This window comes from Heterodontus francisci, chromosome 17 (genome assembly GCF_036365525.1).
Source record: "Heterodontus francisci isolate sHetFra1 chromosome 17, sHetFra1.hap1, whole genome shotgun sequence".
Taxonomy (NCBI): domain Eukaryota; kingdom Metazoa; phylum Chordata; class Chondrichthyes; order Heterodontiformes; family Heterodontidae; genus Heterodontus; species Heterodontus francisci.
The window spans coordinates 51,255,217-51,278,087 of NC_090387.1; the positions used below are offsets into that span (position 1 = coordinate 51,255,217).

Sequence of the window (22,871 nt, forward strand, 5' to 3'; positions counted from 1 at the left end):
CAGGGACTTCTTTCCCTTGCTATTAAAAAAATGACTGATTCTACGTCTTGATCTCCAGTGCCTATATCATTTCTCACTACAGCACTGATCTCTTCCTTTACTAACAAAGCTACACCACCTCCTTTTCCTTCCTGCCTATCCTTCCGAAATACTGAGTACACTTGGATATTCAATTCCCAAACCTGGTTTCCTTGCAACCACGTCTTAGTAATCGCCACTAAATCATACCCATTCGTCTCTATTTGCGCTGTTAACTCATTAATTTTATTACGAATGCTTCATGAATTCAGATACAAAGCCTTGAAATTTGTTCTATCATCAAATTTCCCTACTCTTGTACCATTCCTTGGTGCTATAGGCAGTTGTAGAGAAGTTAATCCAGTTCTTCACTCGATATGAATTACCGATTGAGATTCAGTCGGATCAGGGTTCCAATTTAATATCGACTTTGGGTCTAACACAGTCTTCAGCAGACCACCCACAGACAAGGGGCTTTAGAAAGATACCATCAGACTCTCAAAACTATGATCAGGGCGTACTGTCATGAACATCCCTATGATTGGGATAAAGGGCTCAAATGTCTTTTGTTTGCCACTAGAGATTCACCTAATGAGTCAATCAGTTTTAGTCCTTTTTAATTAGTTTATGGACATGAAATAAGAGGTCCTCTAGAACTAATTAAAGGAAGATTTTTTTTGGAGCAGAGGGACAAAACTTCGGTGTTGATTGTGTATCTGTGTTCCGGGAACGGCTCAAGAGAGCCTTGGTCAAACATGGGCACAAGAGCTGAACTCAAGAGGTGAGGTGAGAGTGACTGCCCTTGACATCAAGGCAGCATTTGACCGAGCATGGCATCAAGGAACCCTAGCAAAACTGAAGTCAATGGGAATCAGGGAGAAAGCTCTCTGCTGGTTGGAGTCATACCTAGCGCAAAGGAAGATGGTTGTGGTTGTTGGAGGTCAATCATCTCAGCTCCAGGACATCATTGCAGGAGTTCCTCAGGGTAGTGTCCTAGGCCCAAACATCAGCTGCTTCATCAATGACCTTCCTTCAATCATAAGGTCAGAAGTGGTGACGTTCGCTGATGATTGCACAATGTTCAGCACCATTCGCAACTCTTCAGATACTGAAGCAGTCCGTGTAGAAATGCAGCAAGACTTGGACAACAACCAGACTTGGGCTGATAAGTGGCAAGTAACATTCGCACCACACAAGTGCCAGGCAATGACCATCTCCAACAAGAGAGAATCTAACCATCCCCCCTTGACATTCAATGGCATTACCATCGCTGAATCCCCCACTATCAACATCCTAGGGGATACCATTGACCAGAAACTGAACTGGAGTAGTCATATAAATACCATGGCTACAACAGCAGGTCAGAGGATAGGAACCCTGCGGCAAGTAACTCACCTCCTGACTCCCCAAAGCCTGTCCACCATCTACAAGGCACAAGTCAAGAGTGTGATGGAATACTCTCCACTTGCCTGGATGAGTGCATCTCCAACAAAACTCAAGAAGCTTGACACCATCCAGGACAAAGCAGCCCGCTCGACTGGCACCTCATCTACAAACATTCACTCCCTCCACCACCGATGCACAGTGGCAGCAGTGTGTACCATCTACAAGATGCACTGCAGCAACACACCAAGGCTCCTTAGACAGCACCTTGCAAACCTGCGACCTCTACCAACTAGAAGGACAAGGGCAGCAAATACATGGGAACACCACCACCTGCAAGTTCCCATCCAAGTCCCACACCATCCTGACTTGGAACGAGATCGCCATTCCTTCACTGTCACTGGGTCAGAATCCTGGAACTCCCTTTCCAACAGCACTGTGGGTGTACCTACCCCACATGGACTGCAGCGGTTCAAGAAGGCAGCACACCACCACCTTCTCAAGGGCAATTAGGGATGGGCAATAAATGCTGGCCTGGCCAGTGACGCTCACATCCCATGAATGAATATTTTAAAAAAAATGTGGATTTAGGGGAATGCGGCACAGTGGCGCAGTGGTTAGCACCGCAGCCTCACAGCTCCAGGGACCCGGGTTCGATTCCAGGTACTGCCTGTGTGGAGTTTGCAAGTTCTCCCTGTGTCTGCGTGGGTTTTCTCCGGGTGCTCCGGTTTCCTCCCACAAGCCAAAAGACTTGCAGGTTGGTAGGTAAATTGGCCATTATAAATTGTCACTAGTGTAGGTAGGTGGTAGGGAAATATAGGGACAGTTGGGGATGTTTGGTAGCAATATGGGATTAGTGTAGGATTAGTATAAATGGGTGGTTGATGTTCGGCACAGGCTCGGTGGGCCGAAGGGCCTGTTTCAGTGCTGTATCTCTAATCTAAAACAGCATCCGTATTGCTTAAGCCCAGAGAAACAGGCCCAGGTAAAAGCAGAAATCCAATAAATGCTGGAAAGCCACTTAATTGAACCCAGTCAAAGCAGCTGGAGTTCCCCAGTCATGTTAGCGCCTAAATCTGTTGGTTCAACTAGATTCTGCCTGGACAAGAGAAAGGTTAATGCAGTAACAAAGGCAGACTCCTATCTAATTCCTCGCTTGGAAGACTGTATTGACAAAGAGGGCACTGCCATGTTTGTTACCAAAATATGTTTGTTAAGAGGATACTGGCAGGTTCCTTTAACACCCCAAGCTAATGAAATAGCAGCTTTTGTCACACCAGACAGTCTTTTCCAATGACAAGTGATGCCATTCAGGCTAAAGAAAAAAATGCCCCAGTCACTTTTCAGAGACTAATGAACCAAGTGGTAGCCAGTACTCCTAACTCTGTGGTTTACCTTGACAATGTGCTGGCATACAGTGAACCACTTGGAACAACTAGAAGCTCAGTTTAGAAAATTACAATCGGCTGATTTAGTGATAAACCTTGTCCAAAGTGAATTTGCAAAATCCAGAGTAACCTACCTTGGGCATATATTAAGTGCTGCCAAAAACAGCAAAAGTACAAGTATTGATGGTGTACCCACCTGTAGGACTAAGCAAGAAATCATGAGGTGCTTGGGGATGTGTGGTTTCTACAAGTTTGTACCAAATTTTAGTACTAAAGCTTTTCCACAGACAGATTTGCTACAAAAAAAAAGAAAACCAAGGTAGTATGATCAGGAAAGTGCCAAGCATCTTTTGAGAGGCTGATAGCCATTTTTATTAATGAACCAGTGGTGGCTGCACCAAATTTCACTAAGCCTTCAAAGTAACAATTGATGCTAGTGACCTGGGGGGTCAGCGCAGTCCCGTTAGAAGACCATGAATCAGGCATTGAAAGGCCAGCTGGACACTTTCCCAAAAAGCTAAATCGATACCAAAAAAGATATTCAACAGCGGAGAATGAAACCCTAGGCCTGTTACTAGCTCTTAAGCATTTTGAGGTCTTTGTCCGCCATAACTACCGAGACACACTGGTATATATTGATCAAAGCCCCCTCGCCTTTGTGGAAAAATTCAAAAGCCAGAATGCCAGACTATTCTGCTGGAGTTTACTATTTCAACCTCATCACTTAAAGCTTATCCACATTGCGGGAAAAGACAATGTGATTGCGGATGCTTTGTCTAGATTTAACTTTGCTTTGAATTATCTGAGTGCAAAGATGGTACAAAGCAGAACTGTATTAGCTACAGACAAAGAGTGACTGAGTATCAATGTGAAAATATACTTTAAAATATTTTTTACCTTCTTTTTGTTCCCACTCTTTGTAATGAAATGCATTTGAAAATGGCGTTTCATTCCTCCAAGGATGGAGGTGTTATATCTATGCTTCTACATATTCCCAGGGGAAAAGCCCCTGGGAAGGACAGCATTACCCCTGAAATAATCAAGAGTGCCAAGCCTGCTATACTCTCAGCACTACATGAACTGCTATGCCTGTGCTGGGACGAGGGAGCAGTACCCCAGGACATGCGCGACGCCAATATCACCCTCTATAAAAACAAAGGTGACCACAACAACTACCATGAAATCTCCCTGCTCAGCATAGTGGGGAAAGTCTTTGCTCGAGTCGCTCTGAACAGGCTCCAGAAGCTGGCCGAGCGCGTCTACCCTGAGGCACAGTGTGGCTTTCGTGCAGAGAGATCGACCGTTGACATGCTGTTCTCCCTTCGTCAGATACAGGAGAAATGCCGTGAACAACAGATGCCCCTCTACATTGCTTTCATTGATCTCACCAAAGCCTTTGACCTTGTCAGCAGACGTGGTCTCTTCAGACTACTAGAAAAGATCGGATGCCCACCAAAGCTACTAAGTATCATCACCTCATTCCATGACAATATGAAAGGCACAATTCAACATGGCGGCTCCTCCTCAGAGCCCTTTCCTATCCTGAGTGGCGTGAAACAGGGCTGTGTTCTCGCACCCACACATTTTGGGATTTTCTTCTCCCTGCTGCTTTCACATGCGTTCAAGTCCTCTGAAGAAGGAATTTTCCTCCACACAAGATCAGGGGGCAGGTTGTTCAACCTTGCCCGTCTAAGAGCAAAGACCAAAGTACGGAAAGTCCTCATCAGGGAACTCCTCTTTGCTGACGATGCTGCTTTAACATCTCACACTGAAGAGTGCCTGCAGAGTCTCATCGACAGGTTTGCGGCTGCCTGCAATGAATTTGGCCTAACCATCAGCCTCAAGAAAACAAACATCATGGGGCAGGACGTCAGAAATGCTCCATCCATCAATATTGGCGACTACGCTCTGGAAGTGGTTCAAGAGTTCACTTACCTCGGCTCAACTATCACCAGTAACCTGTCTCTAGATGCAGAAATCAACAAGCGCATGGGAAAGGCTTCCACTGCTATGTCCAGACTGGCCAAAAGAGTGTGGGAAAATGGCACACTGACACGGAACACAAAAGTCCGAGTGTATCAGGCCTGTGTCCTCAGTACCTTGCTCTATGGCAGCGAGGCCTGGACAACATATGTCAGCCAAGAGCGACGTCTCAATTCATTCCATCTTCGCTGCCTCCGGAGAATACTTGGCATCAGGTTGCAGGACCGTATCTCCAACACAGAAGTCCTCGAGGCGGCCAACATCCCCAGCTTGTACACACTACTGAGTCAGCGGCGCTTGAGATGGCTTGGCCATGTGAGCCGCATGGAAGATGGCAGGATCCCCAAAGACACATTGTACAGCGAGCTCGCCACTGGTATCAGACCCACCGGCCGTCCATGTCTCCGCTATAAAGACGTCTGCAAACGCGACATGAAATCCTGTGACATTGATCACAAGTCGTGGGAGTCAGTTGCCAGCGTTCGCCAGAGCTGGCAGGCAGCCATAAAGACGGGGCTAAAATGTGGTGAGTCAAAGAGACTTAGTAGTTGGCAGGAAAAAAGACAGAGGCGCAAGGGGAGAGCCAACTGTGCAACAGCCCCGACAAACAAATTTCTCTGCAGCACCTGTGGAAAAGCCTGTCACTCTAGAATTGGCCTTTATAGCCACTCCAGGCACTGCTCCACAAACCACTGACCACCTCCAGGCACGTATCCATTGTCTCTCGAGATAAGGAGGCCCAAAAGAAAAAGAAAGAAAAAGATATATTTTTGTGAAGTATTTGGAGGACTCATGTATTTTAGAATTATGGGCATTGTTTTCTTTGGAAAAATTGAAAAGGATTCCATGGATTTTTTTCGCTGGGGTCATTAAAAGGACACTGAAGTAGAGGCCTGCTACCTGACCAGAACCCGATGGGACCCAAAGACACGTGTTGGGTTAAGCCAGGCCCATATTCCGGGGCCGGCTACACACGGTAAGTGCTCTGCCGTTAAGTAGAAATAAAAAAAAATTTTTAATTAAAAAAAAAAACTTACCTGAGCTGGGAGTCCAGGACGAAACTGAGTCTGCGCAGTGCGCGAAGACGTCACTATGATGTCATCGCGCATGTGCTGCAGCTCGGTGGAGCTTCCCAGTGGGAAGGCAAGTAAAGTGATGGTCGGGTATGGCTCGGGTCGGGTCGAGTAGTGGCAGGTTCGGGTCAGGGCAAAATCAGAGGGACTCAGGCCAGGTCGGGCTCGGGTCTGCTGTGGTTCGGTCGGGTTCTTTTTCCTGACCCAAAGCAGGCCTCTACACTGAAGGGACTTGGTTTGTCAATAATCCTTACTGAAAGTCACCTGTCTTCAGATAAATACCCAGCAGGGGCTTTTTGACTTGGGGGAGATGTTTACAGAGAAATGACAGGTCAAGATTTATAGGGGTCAGGAGGCTTGACTCTTGAGATACTGTTTCTGGTTTTGCTTTGGACAGTGTGTTGGAGTGTGAACTGTTTTGAAGGCCTTTGGAGAAAACCAGCCAAGAGAGCAGTCATCATCAGCAGCCTTTTCTGAGAACTTCCTGAAAATCAAGTGCAAGACAGAGAAACTGATGCTGCATTTCTCCTGAAAAGTCTGCCAGAAACTCGATGCCGCATTTCACCTGGAAAACCTGCCAAACTGATCTTCAATGTCGCCTGAAAGAACTGTTCTAGCAAGATCCCAGTGACAGCTGTCTACGCATATTTGGGATGCCAAACCAAAAACGAACAACTGACATCTTTCCGTATCATCTTTCTGTATCTTCCTTTTTTCCTTCAAGAATTAGCAAGTATTTGGCCAAATTATTGTTTTTGCCTTTTTTTTTTGTAACAAAACTAAAAAAAGAAAATCTTTTTTCTGGTTAACCGGTATGTGTGCGCACGTGAGAGGGGCTAAGGTAAAAGGGAACTTTCCTATTTCAGTACGTAAATGCTTTGCTTCATTACTGGTTATATCTTATTTTATAATAAACTGATACTTTTGTTGTTTATTAAAGAAACCTGGTTGGTGTATTTTATTCTGGGATACAAACAGAGTTTATGATTGACCGTATTAGTAACTATGTAAACATTTAAATATACGTTGTGACCTGTGGAGAAGTGGAACGACGAAAAACAGTGCACTCCTCCCACTTCAGTCCGAACAGGAGTAATGCATACAGTTCTGGGCACCACACCTCAGGAAGGACGCATCAACAACTATATTTATGCAGCACCTTCAACATAATAAAATGTCCCAAGGAGCATTATAAAACAAAATATGACAGACACAAAAGCTTGGTCAAAGAGGTAGATTTTAAGGAGTGTCTTAAAGGAAGAAAGCGAGGTGGAAAGGTGTAGGGAAGGTATTCCAGAGCTTGGGGCCTCAGCAACTGAAATCGCAGCCTCCAATGGAGGAGCAATTAAAATCAGGGATGCATAAGGAGGCCTGAATTAGAGAAGCGCAGTTATCTGGAGGGTTGTGGGGCTGGAGGAGATTACAGAGATAGGGAGGGGTGAAGCCATGGAGGGATTTGAAAACAAGGATGAGAATTTTAAAGATGAAGTAACTGCTTGACTGGGAGCCAAAGCAGGTCAGCGAGCACAGGGGTAATAGGGGAACAGGACTTGGTGAGAGTTCAGACAGGAACAACAAAGTTTTGAATGACAAGTTTACGAAGAGACCAGCCAAGAATGCATTGGAATAGTCAAGTCTAGAGGTTACAAAGGCATGTGCGTTTCAGCTGCAGATGAGTTGAGATGGGTGAAGTCGGGCGATGTTACAGAAGTGGAAATTGGTGGTCTTAGCGATAGCACGAATGAGAGGTCAGAATCTCATCTCTAACTCAAATGTGATACCAAGGTTGTTCACAGGCTGGCTTAATCTCAGACTGTTGCCAGGGAGCGCAATGGAGTCAGGAGCTAAGGAACAGAGTTTGCAGCGGGGTCTGAAAACAATGCCTACAGTCCTCCCAACATTTAATTGAAGGAAATTTCTGCTCATCTAGTACTGGATGTCAGATAAGCAGCTGGATAATTTAGCAACAATGGAGTTGTCAAGCGAAGTGGTGTGTCGTCAGCACACGTGAAAATTAATCCTGTGCTTTCAGACAATGTTGCCGAGGGGGCAGCATGTAGATGAGAAATGGGAGGGGGCCAAGGATAGATCTTTGGGGCACACCAGAGTGCAACAGTGCAGGAGCAAGAAGAGAAGCCATTGCAAATGATTCTCTGGCTAGGATTAGAGAAGAATGGAAGCAGGTGAGATCAGTCCTACCCAGCTTGACGACAGTGGGGATGTTGGAGGAGGATGGTGGGGTCAAACATCTCAAAGGCTGCAGACAGGCCGAAAGGACAAGGAGGGAAAGTTTACCTTTGTCACAATCACAAAGGATGTTATTTGTAACTTTGATAACTGCCTTGGATGGGCCGCGCAGGGCAAATTTATTAGAATGTTATCGGGGCTGAAAGAGCTCAATTATGAGGACATGTTGTATAGACTCGAAGATTAAGGGTGATTTAACGGCGATGTTTAAGATGATTAAAGGATTTGGGAAGGCAGATTACAGAGTGAAATGATTTCCTCTGTTGTGGGGGGGCGGGGCGGCGGACAGTCCGTTCAGGGGTGATGTCAGAAAGCACTTCTTCACACAAAGGGTGTGTATCTGGCAGTTAATAAGAAGGAATCTGCTGTTAAAAACTACCAAGGCTGCAAGTAAAATATTCAAGAAGTGAATATCACCGCTGAGCCCTAGCGATCAGCATGCCCCATTAAGACCGACACCACGAAAACAATGAAATGCAAATCTGGAATTCTTCCCCCATAAATCTATTCAGACTGGGGTCAAATTTTTAAAACAGATTGATAGATTTTTGTGAAGTAGAAGTATCAAGGGGTACAGATCCAAGGCGAATAGATAGTGTTAAAATACAGATGAGCCATAACCTCTTCTTCTTAAGCAGTCCCTTAGGAACGAGGATGACTTTCTTCCACTCCAGGTTTGTGGGTCCTTAGGTGACTGACTAGTCCAATCCTGAAATTCCAGGTCCCAAAGTTCATTTTGAGGGGGTGGAAGGTGCCTGTGCATGGGTTCTTTTAATGTGGGGTGGCCGTTGCACACTAACTACCACACGGTCCAAGCGAAACAAGGTCTTAGTCCAATGACAGGGATGGCCAAGACGATTGGAGAGCAGGCTACGCTACACGGACGGGAACTCATACATACACATAGCCAGCACGTCCAGCTGGTGAGCCCGGATGCAGGTTGTGTGGGTCTGTGTCAGGGTGTTCTTGAAGGGGTTACTGAAAGCCTGCTCCAAGGGCTTCCCAGGATCCCTCATGGAGCTGGCAGGATGAATGGCGTAATGGGCACAAGGGACTGAACGGCCTTCTCCTATTCCTATGCAGCTTCAGGCCCCATTTCGCTAAGAAAACACTGGGAAATTTCAGATGGTGGGATTGAAAGTGAGTGAGGTGTTTTTGGGGAGTGGGCCGGGGTGGGGGGGGAAAAGAGTTCTCAAATTTAAGAGGAAGTTGCTTCTCTTTTATACTGATTTAACATCTGGAATTCATTTCTTTTAAAACAAAAAGAGGCAGAAATGCGTAAAATCTGATCCCGAGCCAGTGAATCCTGCCAACCTGAGCTTCTTTGAGGGAATGGTCATGCCACCTTGAAGCAGTACAACTGACCTAAGGAACACTGCATATTCAGAGAAATTGAGCCTGGGCCCCACCACTCTTTGAAACTATGCGAGTGAACCTAATTATTCCATTGACCAGGAAGTAGCGAATAAAAAAATTAACATATGAAAGTTAAATAAAGAATAGATTTATGAAGACTCGACCAATTACTTTTCTTGAATTGAGAAACCTAGATGAAGATTCATAGCACAGGCAAAGCTGAAAAGAGTAGATAGTTCAGGAAGTGATCAGGCTGTTTGGATTTAAAAGCCTGTAAAGTCAGAGAAAAGGAAAGCAGGATTGAATTGAGTTAGCTCATAACTGGTCACCTTCTCTTGCTATTCATTGAATAAGCTCTTAATTAGTTTTAATTTTCTTCACAACTTTCCTGAATTCCTGGAGTGAAAATACTCACCTGGCTCACTGAGCAGCTATGTGAGAAGCCAGCTTTTGTTAGCTGAACTATTTCCCCTGGAAATTCATAGTTCACCACATAGAGGTGATGTTCTAATGGAGTGTCTTTAGTGGCTTGGAAATAGACCAACTTTGTTGCTTCATTCACCCAGATCTGAAAAACGTAACAAGCACAAATGGTCCTAAGTCCCAAAACAACCCAGCACAGAACAAAACACCACTTGAAACCAATAATGTTCATAATTATTTAGGCTTAACAGGAAAAAAACAAATCACACTTAGCATTCTTTAATGATGTGTTATTATGTGACATTCTTAACTCAAAAGATCAGTGTGTCCATCACTAGCAATAGATTTATAACTACCTGTAATCTTCCCTAGTATTGTACAGTGCAAGATGCTTTCTCCAGGCACAGCCAGAGCTTGGAAAGACAAAGTCCACAACTATTAGTTTTCTGCACAATTCAAGAAAACACTGTAGAACTTCCCATGCCCACTACTACTGAAACTGACGTCCGGGTATTGTTAACTGAGGAGGTTGTTGGGTGAAGCTCGGCTGTGCTGTCATCCAAGTCAACTGCTTGCCATCACCCATTATCTGGGCACACAGGAATAATGTTGAGAGCTTTAGTTCTGGGTCACCATCCATCAACACCTGTGGGAAGTGATGATTAATGGGGTTCAAGATTGTTCCGGTGACAGGGGTGGGGAGGGGAGAGATTACGGTCCTGTGGCTAAACAGCCCCACCAACACATCAATCATGGCCTTGAGGGGGTGACCAGTGCCTGTTGGGGTTCACTACTTGCTCATTCAATGCTCTCGAAAGTAAAACTCTGGTTGAAAACATGAACAAATAATTGTGCATTTGCAATTATGATGGATATTTGTACGCATGCAGGCCTAGTTAGTTAAACATCTAATTTTGGCCGGTCATAGAAACTGCTCAAGCAATGGGAAATTATTTGTGATCAACCTATGCGAAGACACTAAACATTCTGGTGTTAAAAAGGTTTTTAAAAAGCTTCTGACAGTCATCGAGCCCTGAAAGTCTCAATTTGATTTACCAACATCCAAGGACACTGCAGCCTGAAAAGTGAGCCATTATGTGAAGCACTAGTAGACAGTTTGATGACCTGATCAGGCTCTATACAATTTGCAGTATGGCGAGCAGAATTAGCTGACCTCAGTTGGGGCGGCAATAAGGTCACTGCAGTTGGATGCATCACATTTCTCCTCAGTGGTAACATGGTGGTGAATTTCAATTGTGCTTAATGTCCTTACTATGATGGGGTGCCCAAAATTGCAGTCTAACCAACATTTTGTACAAACTTAATAACCAATTCTTTACTCTTATAAACCCCAAAAATGTTGTTGCTGCTTTTTTATGGCAACATCTATTTGTAATTTGCAGTTTCAGGAAATTATCCATCTGAATCCCTGGCTCTCTGTTCAACTATAACCTTTAGTGGTTGTCTTTTCACTACAATGATACGCCAATTCCTGGTTTTCCCTTCAAAAATGCATTACCTCACATTTACGCAATCTCAAGAGGATGTGTGCGTGCAAGCTTGGGGAACTGGTGGAGGTCGGGCATGGGTTGCGGATGCGAGATTGGTTACTGACAATTAAGATCTTCTGGCTAAATAGCTAACGCTCATCGTCGAAGTTCTTAACTGAATAACATGCACTTGAAGTAGTTATCAGTAGGCAACCTGTGCTCCTGGAACACTATCCAAGCAAGCTGCCAACACTTTCATGGCACGAGAAGAATATTTCAGACCATAATTTAATAATGAATGTCATTTACTTGATTTACAATCTTGATTAATTCATTGCCTTGCTTTCACTCCCATTCAGCTGATGAGCAAAGCCACCAATCTTTACAACCCATACTCTGTATGCTTACCCTCGAGCCATGTCTTGCCAGCACCTCCCACTCGCCACTAGTTAGTGCAACCTCCTCTTTGATTGGACATTTAAAATCATCTGAAAAAAGAGCCAATAATTAGTCCAATAAAAGCAAAGTTACACAACACAAGTAACTGATAGAGAAAAACAGGAAAATTCAGTTGAGATGTTGCTGTTATGATCATAAATCTGCAATTTTTTCCTCCCAAAGATAATACCCAAATACATCTAAATACACCCAAAATCCTAGAGTCCTTTGCAATAATAACGACCTGTTGCTATAAACCTGCAGCAGCCATAACTACAGGATGTTCAGTCAGAACATGCAAACCGTCTTCAAACCTCTTCTCCACCCTCACCTCTATTAAGTGTGACGAGTTCTTTGTTGCTAAGGTTGAGACCATCCGATCAACTGCTTCCCTTCATTCCACAAGCCCACTGGGCCAAATGCACTCAAGTCCCATCCTATCCTCGCCCTGAACTCACATCTTTATCCAATTTCTCTATCTTCCCTCATGCCATCTCTGAACTCATCTCGTCCATGAGAGCCACCTTCTGCTCCTTTGACCCTATTCCCACTCTAAACTGACCACCCAACTTCCCTTCCTGTATAGTCAACAGTTCTCTCAAGTACTATCCCTCTCTCCTTTAAATCTGCTGTCATCAGTCCTCTCCTCAAAAGACAAGCCTCGTCTCCACCATTCCTGCAAACTACTGCCAGATCTCCAACCTCCCTTTCCTCTCCAAGTGTTTGATCATGTTGTCACCTCCCAAATCCTTGCCCATCTTTCCTGGAGCTCAATTTTTGAATCCCTCCAATCTGGTTTCCACCCTTGCCACAGTACTGAAATGGCTCTCAAAGTCACAAATGACATCCTATGTGACTGTGACAAAAGATTACCCTTCATCGTCTTGTCCGCAACCTTTGTCACAGTTGACCACACCATCCTCTTTCAACGCCCCTCCACTGTTTCCCATCTGCATGGGACTGCACTTGCCTGATTCTATTCTTATCTATCTAAACGTAGCCAGAGTATCACTGGCGATGTGGCTTCTCTTCCTGCTCCTGCACTGTTACCCCGATGACCTCCAAGGTTCTATCCTTTGCCCCTCTTATTTCTCACTGAATGCTCCCTCCCTCAGTGACATCATGCGAAAGCACAGCATTAGTTTCCTCGTGCACGCTGACGACACCCAAATCTCTCACCACCTCTCCCGACTACTCCAATGTCGCTAAGTTATCTGACTGCTTGTCGGACATCCAGAAATGGAGTAGAAATTTCCTCCAATACTGGAAGACCGAAGCCAGTGTCTTTAATGTCCACTACAAAATTCATTCCCTAGCGACTGATTCCATTCCCCTTCCTAGCAACCATCAGAGGCTGAATCCAACTGTACACAACCTCTATTATATTTGACACCGAGCTTTCAATTAATTATCTGAATAATCACTAAGACCACTTATTTTCATCACAACACGGCCCAACTCTGATCAGGCCGCACCTCATCTGCTGTCAAAACCCTCATCCATGTCTAGTACCTCCAGACTTGACTACCCAAATGTACTCCTGGCCATCCTCCCACATTCTACTTTCCGTAAACTTGATGTCATCCAAACCTCTGTTGCCTGAGTCCTTACATGCACTAAGGCCTGTTCACCCAACGTCCCTGTATTCACTGACCTACATGGACTCCCAGTAAAGCAACACCTGGATTTTAAAATTCTCATCCTTGCTTTCCCTCCATGGCCTCATCCCTCTCCATCTCTAATCTCCTTCAGCTCCATAATCCTCCAAGATATTTATGTTCATTCAATTCTGGCCTCAAGTATTCCTGATTTTAATCACCACCATTGGTGGCTGTGCCTTAAGCTGTCTAGGCCTGAAACTAGAATTCCCTCTCTGCCTCTCTAGCTCTTTCCTCCTTCAAGATGTTTCTTAAAAATCTACCTCTTTGACCAAGCTTTTGGTCACCTGCCCAATATCCTTTACGTTGCTTGGTGTCAATTTTGCAGTGAAGCACCAATCATACAATCGTAGAATGATTACAGCTCAGAATCAGCCCGTCACATCTGTGCCGACTCTCTGCAAGAACTCATCTAGCCCACTCCTCTGCCTTTTCCCCATAGCCCTGCAAATTTTCTCTCGAAATAATTATCTAGTTCTCTTTTGAATGCCCCAATTGAATCTGCTTCCACCACTCCACCACACTCTCAGGCAGTGCACTCCAGATCCTAGTCACTCACTGCGTAAAAAGGTTTTTCCCTCCTGTCACTGTTGCTTCTTTTGCCAACCACCTTAAATCAATGTCCTCTGGTTCTGGATTCTTAAGCCAATGGGAACAGTTTCTCCCTATCTACTCTGCCTAGACCTCTCTTCATTTTGAGCACCTCCATCAAATCTCCTCTTAATCTTCTCTTCTCTAAGGAAAACAGATCCAGCTTCTCCAACCTATCCATGCAACTGAAGTTCCTCATCCCTGGAAGCATTCTCATGATTCTTTCCTGCACCCTCTCTAATGCATTCACATCTTTCCTAAAGTGCGGTGCCCAGAACGGGACACAATTATGTACAAGATTATGACAGGCATAAGTTAGGCAAGGAAAAAACTATTCACATTAATAGTACAAGGACTAGGGGACACGGGCTTTGGGCATGAGATGCAGAGGGAATATGAGGAAGAACTTTTTTTTTATCAGCGGGTGATAACAACTTGAAACTCGCTGCCCACAAAGGTGGTGCAGGGAAGACAATCAATGACTTCAAAAGGAAATTGGACAGCCACTTGAAGGAAATAAACTTGCAGGGTTATGGGGATCAAGCAGGGGAGTGGGACTGACTGGATAGCTCTGTGGAGAGCTGGCATGGACTTGATGGATCGAGTGGCCTACTTCTGTGCCATAAATGACTGACTGACAATACTCCAGTTGAGGCCGAAGCATTGTTTTGTACAGGTTTAATCATAACTACCTTGTTTTGTACTCCATGCCCCAATTAGTAAAGCCCACGATCACACATGCTTTATTAACAGCTTTCTCAACCTGCCCTGCAACTGTCAATGATTTGTGCCCATATAGCCCCCGGTCCCTCCGTTCCTGTGCTCCTTTTAGAATTGCATCCGTTAATTTATATTGCCTCTCCTTGTTCTTCCTTCGAAAATGAATCACTTCACACTTTCATGCATTAAATTTCAATCTGCCACTTCTCTGCCCATTCCACCAGCCTGTCTATGTCCTCTTGAAATTTATCACTACCTTCCTCATAGTTCACAATATTTCCAAGTTTTGTCATCCGCAAATTTTGAAATTGTGCCCTGAACGCCAATGTTTAAGTCATTAATATAGATCAAGAAAAGATCAACAGTCCCAACACTGACCCCTGGGGAAAATCGAACAATATAGCTTTCTCCAGTCTGAAAAACAACCGTTCACAAATACTGTTTCCTGTCACTCAGCCAATTTTGCATCCATGCTGCAACTATCCCTTTTATTCCGCGGGCTCTAACTTTACAAACAAGCCTGTTATGTGGCACTTTATCAAATACCTTTTGGAAGTCCATGTACAGATCAACCACATGACCTTAATCAACTCTGTTACCTCATCAAAAAAACTCAAGTAAGTTAGGTAAAAACAATTTGCCCCTACAAATTTGTGCTGACTTTCCTTAACTAATCCACATTTGTCCAAGTGACTGCTAATTTTGAACCAAATTATTGTTTCTAAAAGCTTTCCACCAGCAAGGTTAAACTGACAGGCCTGTAGTTGCTGGGCTTGCCCTTACACACTTTCTTGAACAAGGGTGGAACATTTGCAATTCTCCAATCCTCTGGCATCACCCCTGTACCAAAGGAGGATTGGAAGATTATGGCCAGTGCCTCCTCAATTTCCACCCTTTCTTCCCCAAGCATCTGGTCCTGGTGACTTCTCAACTCAAGTAGAGCCAGCCTATCTAATACCTCCTCTGTCAATTTTTAGCCCATCCAATGTCTCAACTACCTTTTCTTTCACTATGACTTGGGAAACATCATCTTCCTTGGTAAAGACAGATACAAAGTACTCATTTAGTACCTCAGCCATGCCCTCTGCCCCCATGCGTAAATCCCCATTTAGGAACCTAGTCGGCCCACTCCTCCTTTTGCCATTTATGTGCCGATAGAAGACTTTTCGATTCCCTTGTTAGCTGCGAGCCTCTTCCCATACTTTCTTTACTTCTCATTTGTTTTTCACTTCTTCTCTGAACCCATATTCAGCCTGGTTCTAAATTATCATCCATCTCATTTTCATATGCACCTTTTTTCTGCTTCATCTTACGCCCCATCTCTCATCATCCAGGGAGCTCTGGATCTCTGCCCTACCTTTCTCCCTCGTGGGAATGTACCTTAACTGTACCTGAGCTATCTCCTTTTTAAAGGCAGTCCATTGTTCAGTTACAATTTTGCTTTTCAATCTTTGATTCTAATATACTTGGGCCAGATCCATTCACAAGCCATTGAAGTTGGTCCTCCCCAATTAATTATCTTTACGCTGGCTTGCTCCTTGTCCTTTTTCATAGCATAAGGTTTAGGTTAGCTATGGTCTCTGTCTCCTAAATGTTCCCCTACTGTCACTTGATCCACTTATCCCACCTTATTCCACAGAACCAGGTCCAGCAATGCCGCTTTCCTCATTGGACTGGAAACATACTGATTTGGAAAATCTCCAGAACACTCTAGAAACTCTTGCCCCCTCTGCCTTATACACTAATATCCCAGTCTATATTAGGATAATTAAAGTTCCCCATTATAATTACTCTATAATTCCTGCACCCCTCTAACTTCCTTGCAAATTTGTTCCTCTATACCCTTCCCACTAGTTGGTGGCCTATGGAATACACACAGCAATGTAATGGTACCTTTATTGTTTGTTAGCACTAACCAGATTCTGTCCTTGACCCCTTTAGGATATCCTCTCTCTCTAGCACTGTAATGTTCTCTTAATAAATACAACTACCCCTTCTCATTTCCTTCCTTCCCTATCTTTCCTGAACACAGTGTAGCCAGAAACATTTAGTACCCAGTCCTGCCCTTTTTTGAGCTAAGTCTCCGTTATCTCCACATCATATTTCCACGTGGCATTCTGCGCCTGCAGCTCACCAACCTTATTTACCACATTCCGCACATTTATATACATGCGCAGTAAACCTAATTTAGACCTTATTGCATTACACTAACCCCACCTGATGCCTATTTCCTATTCTAGTTGTTATCTGTCTCCCTCAATTCTGTGCATCTGTGTTTTACTTTTTAATACTGCCTTCCAGTTCCCACACCCCTTACAAGTTAGTTGGAACTCTTCCCAATCCTAGCAAATCGACATTGGTCCCAGCTCTGTTCGGGTGCAATGTCTTGCCTGTTCAGGTCCCATCTGCCCCAGAACCGATCCCAACGTCCCAGGAATCTGAAGCCCTCCATCAAGCCACGCGTTCATCTGCTTGATCCTCCTTATTTCTATACTCATTGCGCACGGTACTGGCGGCAATCTGGAGATCACTACCGTTGAGGTGTTGCTTGCAAGTTGCTTTCCTAGCTCCTCATACAGAGCGAGAGAGCGCGAGAGATACAGCACTGAAACAGGCCCTTCGGCCCACCAAGTCTGTGCCGACCATCAACCACCCATTTATACTAATCCTACATTAATCCCATATTCCCTACCATACCTCAGCCTTCCCTCAATTCTCCTACCACCTTCCTACACTAGGGGCAATTTACAATGGCCAATTTACCTAACAACCTACAAGTCTTTGGCTGTGGGAGGAAACCCACGCAGTCACAGGGAGAACTTGCAAACTCCGCACAGGCAGTACCCAGAACCGAAACCGGGTCGCTGGAGCTGTGAGGCTGCAGTGCTAACCACTGCGCCGCCCAGGACCTCATTCCACTTTCTAATTAGGTCACTGGTACCAATATGGTACATGACCGCTGGCTCCTCCCCCTCCGAGCGCTCTGCAGCTGCTCCGTGATATCCTTGACCCTGGCAACAGGGAGGAAACACGTCTTTTTTTTATTTATTCATGGGATGTGGGCGTTGTTGGCCAGGCCAGCATTTATTGCCCATCCCTAATTGCCTTCGAAGGTGATGGTGAGCTGCCTTCTTGAACAACGGCAGTTCACGGGAGGTAGGTACACCCACAATGCTGTTAGGAAGAGAGTTCCAGGATTTTGACCCAGCCACAGTGAAGGAACTGTGATATAGTTACAAGTCAGGATGGTGCGAGACTTGGAGGGGAACTTGCAGGTGGTGGTGTTCCCATGCATTTGCTGCCCATGTCCTTATAGTTGGTAGAGGTTGCAGGTTTGTAAGGTGCTGTCTAAGGAGCCTTGGTGCATTGCTGCAGTGTATCTTATAGATGGTACACACTGCTGCCATTTTGTGTTGGTGGTGGATGGAGTGAATGTTTGTGGATAGGGTGTCAATCAAGCGGGCTGCTTTGTCCTGGATAGTGTCGCGTTTCCTGAGTGTTGTTGGAGCTGCACCCATCCAGGCAAGTGGAGAGTATTCCATCACACTCCTGTCTTGTGCCTTGTAGATGGTGGACAGGCTTTGGAGAGTCAGGAGGTGAGTTACTCGCTGCAGGATTCTTAGCCTCTGACCTGCTCTTGTAGTCACAGTATTTTATATGGCTACTCCAGTTAAGTTTCTGGTCAATGGCAGCCCCTAGGATGTTGATAGTGTGGGATTCAGGAATGGTAATGCCATTGAATGTCAAGGGGAGATGGTTAGATTCTCTCTTGTTGGAGATGGTCATTGCCTGGCACTTGTGTGTCGTGAATGTTACTTGCAACTTAACTCAGCCTAAGCTTGGATATTGTCCAGGTCTTGCTGCATTTCTACACAGACTGCTTCAGTATCTGAGGAGTCATGAATGGTGCTGAACATTGTTCGCTGATGATTGCACATCCCCACTTCTGACCTTATGATTGAAGGAAGGTCATTGAGGAAGCAGCTGAAGATGGTTGGGACTAGGACACTACCCTGAGGAACTTCTGCAGTGATGTCCTGGAGCTGAGATGATTGACCTCCAACAACCACAACCATCTTCCTTTGCGCTAGGTATGACTCCAGCCAGCGGAGGGTTTTCCCCCCGATTCCCATTGACCTCAGTTTTGCTAGGGCTCCTTGATGCCATACTCGGTCAAATGCTGCCTTGATGTCAAGGGCAGTCACTCTCACCTCACCTCGAGTTCAGCTCTTTTGTCCATGTTTGAACCAAGGCTGTAATGAGGTCAGGAGCTGAGTGGCCCTGGCGGAACCCAAACTGAGCGTCACTGAGCTGGTTATTGCTAAACAAGTGCAGCTTGATGGCACTGTTGATGACACCTTCCATCACTTTACTGATGATTGAGAGTAGGCTGATGGGGCGGCAATTGGCCGGGTTGGACATGTCCTGCTTTTTGTGTAAAGGACATACCTGGGCAATTTTCCACATTGCAGGGTAGATGCCAGCGTTGTAGTTACACTGGAACAGCTTGGCTAGGGGCACGACAAGTCCTGGAGCACAGGTCTTCAGTACTGTTGCCGGAATCATCCTGGATTCATGCCTGTGGCTGCAGAAATGCCAGTCTATTCCCCCATAGAATACCCTATGGCTATTGCTTTCCCAATCTTCCTTCTGCCTCCCTGAACAGCTGAGTTCCCGTGGCCTAGACTCTGGATGCACACCCCACCAGTATTCACTCTCACCAATATTCAGAACTGAATACTGGTCGGTGAGTGAGATGTGCTCTGGCAACTCCTGCATGCCTCTATTTATTAAACTTACTACGTAAAAACAGCTGCTGACCCGGATCTGCTTCACACTGCTGCAGACCTGCTTGGGCTATTTTATTATGTTAAAGGCACTATTTAAATATCAGTTACTGTTGCAGATATAGGATGACCTTTTTGCCTAAATTAGACATCAATGGTAATAATCTGCAGTTTTTGTCTGTCCAGACTGTTTTGATTGGTCAGTTTAAGGGGTCCATCTGTTGGTGGGTTTATGTAGTGAGTGGTGCTTGGTGTAAGTGGAGACACACGAGGCATGTTTCATTTTCGGCCCCATTTTCAACTACCACAAAGGAGTAGTGGAATTTTCTTTTATTAGGTGGATAAGATGCATGACAAATTTGTTAAAAATGTTTCAGGGAATTGGTTGCTAACTACTATTTTTTAAGTCCAGTCCCATTTATTGCATTATATTAAGCTTTGAGATATGCGATGTCCCCTTCAGCTGCCAATGGTTGCTGGTGATGGCAGGATCGGGGGGTGGTTGGCAGAGATAAAAGGAACAAAAGGTAAGCTCCCTGGGGTACAGTCAGGCAAGGTGCCAACTCTCTCCCCAGGAGATGATCAGTTGAGGTGGTATGCGATGAATGCAAAGGGGGATGGGGATCCATCAGAAGAAGGGGTGGTATGGGGGTTGGCATGGGATGAGGTAATTGGTTAAGTGTGGCAAGATGGGGTGGGGGGGGGGGGGGGGAAACAATTATTTGATAAAGTCTTTGCTGAAAGAATAACCATAAGTCCTGTATTTAAAAAAGCACTGTTACAACAAAGATATACTTTCACTGCAAATGTTTTGCAGGTCTCTGCTATTCACATATTTGTACTTCCTGGCAACAGGATTTCTTTTTTAAAAAAGGTTAAAAGAGTTCTGAGCACTGTTCTCTACCTTGCGGGCGTCCCCCTCTTACTCAATTTCCAGTTTCTGTTGTTTCATCTCAACTTAAACCTATGTTGTTGAGACATATCTAAGAGAAAGCACTGCAAAATGTGGCAAAAACAAGACCTTTGAGCTGGTATGTTTGTTCGACCTTTGACAGAGTGCTACACTATATAATTCATGGATTAAACTTTTAAACTAAATGTGATTATAAATCCCATCACACATCAAAAATAAAGGCATAGGTTAATATTACAATTACACGGATTCTGGGAGATCTCTAGCTAAGTGCAATCCTAAACAACAAGCTCTTTCAAAGAGCTGGTACAAGCACCATTGACTGGATGGCCTCCTTCTCTGCTGTATGATTTTATAATTGTGAGCAAGATATTAACAGCACTGGGCATCATAGGTAAGCCCAATCTTGTTCTCACCAGGTGACCCATTTTGTAAATTTTCCACCAGGGATTACAGCAGTTACATAGAATTTACAGGACAGAAATAGGCCATTCAGGCCAACTGGACTGTGGTGGCTCTACAGTAATCCTACCATTCACAGTATTTTCCCTTAGTCAGCTGCAGTCAAACTGCGGATAGTGAATTCTGTTGCATTTTGTTATAAACTGATGTGACATGCATAGGTCAAATGACAAACATCACCATCGCAAATGAGGTTTGTTCCCCCTGCATCAACATTCTAAATGTACCCAAAGGAGCAATTTTATTTCACTGTTGACTGCAGACACCTCTGGCACTATGACTGCAGTATTAAAATACAGCCAATTTAGGCTCATTTATGCTAATGGATAAACATGATGAGGCAACAAATTGAACATTTTCCCTCCACGCCTGGGACTTGCACAGGTTTGAATCAAATCCAGATGAGATGAAAGTCTCCACGCTCTCAATCAACTATCGGGATCTAACGTACAACTGTTTTGACCATTTTTAATCAAGTTCCTAGTGGCCAAGTCAACACTAAGCCACCTATAATTTGACACTTTGATCAAGGGTGGCATGAGATCATTTGTGGCAGAATAGAAAAAAAAATGCATACTGGGATATGTATATTAGAACTCAGATTTGCCCTGCACCTAGCTATGCCACTTTAACCTACAAGCACTTGATGCAAAAAGCACCAAAACACGTAACCCCTTACCACCAACATCCTCCTTCTTTTGTACCATATCAAAATACAAAATATTATAATCTGCCATATTTTAACCAGTAACCCTGTGATTTTATCCCAATTTTCTGTACTCTCAACATCCCCTCATGCAGTACAGACAATGAGGCAAGTTAATAGGACAGAACAGTAACTCACCTGCACTTGGACTGAATTGCTTTGCCCATTGGTAGCAGCCTGGTTTTAAAATTGAAGTAATTCTATATAAATGGCAAAACCCTGTTTGTGATTCATTAGCCCAGATAAAAGACAGTTCATCATCTGTAGTTTGTACAAAGGGATAAAATATGTCATGAACCTGAGAAAGGAGGGGCGGGGGGGGAATAAAAGGACATTAATTAGCATGGTTCTGTAAACAAACATGGTGCAGCCATTACTCTGGTAATAACAAGGAAACATGGAATCAAAATAGGTCATCAACTACCCTTCCCACCCAGCTTCCTTAAATCCCACAAACAAATATCTGTGGATTCTACTCAACTATTTAACCTCCTGTAGGTTCTGCATTAGCATAGGATCCTCAAATATAATCAAGTTTCCAAAATATTCATATATCCATCCTCACATCTTCCCTATTCGATCCTATCCTGCTACTCTCAAAAGGGCAAGATGTGAGTTATTGAACTGCTGTCAACTTTTGCCTACAGTCCTTTTACATATCCAAAGTGACCTCCCGTCTGTGTACATACTTATAATTACCCTTGTGGCTAACTTCTTTAAAAATCCGAAGCCTCCAGTTCTGAATGTTTGGATTAAATAGCCTCCCTTACAGTTCTCTATGCCTCTTATTTATAGATATGAATTATATTAGTCCTCAATCTTCTTTTATCCAATGGAAATTTACTTCAGCACCCTGAATCCCTTCTCAAACAGCTTGGTGTCTTCCTCCAAACATTAGCTAAGGCACTGACCATGAGGTATAATCCCCAAAATATGTACAGTATTCCAAATGTAGCATCAATGACACGTACACTGCAGGAAAATCTCATTTAAAATGAATCAAATTAGCTCGAGTAGACTGCTAGAAGTTAACAGCTTTGTTGTGACAGTTTAGGCTGGAAACTTCAGTGAATGGTCAATAACTACACCCAAACCCATTTCCATTTGTGTTAATGAGAATCCTTTTATGTATATGATCCAGTTCTAAAATGTTTTAGCAGAGATCCTACCATTGTCTAACCCAGGGTTGTCCAACTTTTTCCACGTGGACAACATTACAACTTTTGTCTTACATA

The 22,871-nt window shown here is 44.4% G+C and overlaps 1 protein-coding gene across 5 annotated transcripts in view; it reads right to left on the reverse strand.

The window, feature by feature from the left end:
* The window catches only part of LOC137378924 (dipeptidyl peptidase 9-like), a 147,811-nt gene that overhangs the window by 40,584 nt on the left and 84,356 nt on the right, over positions 1-22,871 (reverse strand). For all 5 annotated transcript variants that reach the window (XM_068049424.1, XM_068049423.1, XM_068049426.1 and 2 more), the window contains 3 exons: positions 21,775-21,934; positions 11,770-11,849; positions 9,864-10,016 (listed from right to left, as the gene is read on the reverse strand). In XM_068049424.1, coding sequence (XP_067905525.1) covers positions 9,864-10,016; positions 11,770-11,849; positions 21,775-21,934 — 393 coding nt within the window. The remainder of the gene's footprint in view (positions 1-9,863; positions 10,017-11,769; positions 11,850-21,774; positions 21,935-22,871) is intronic.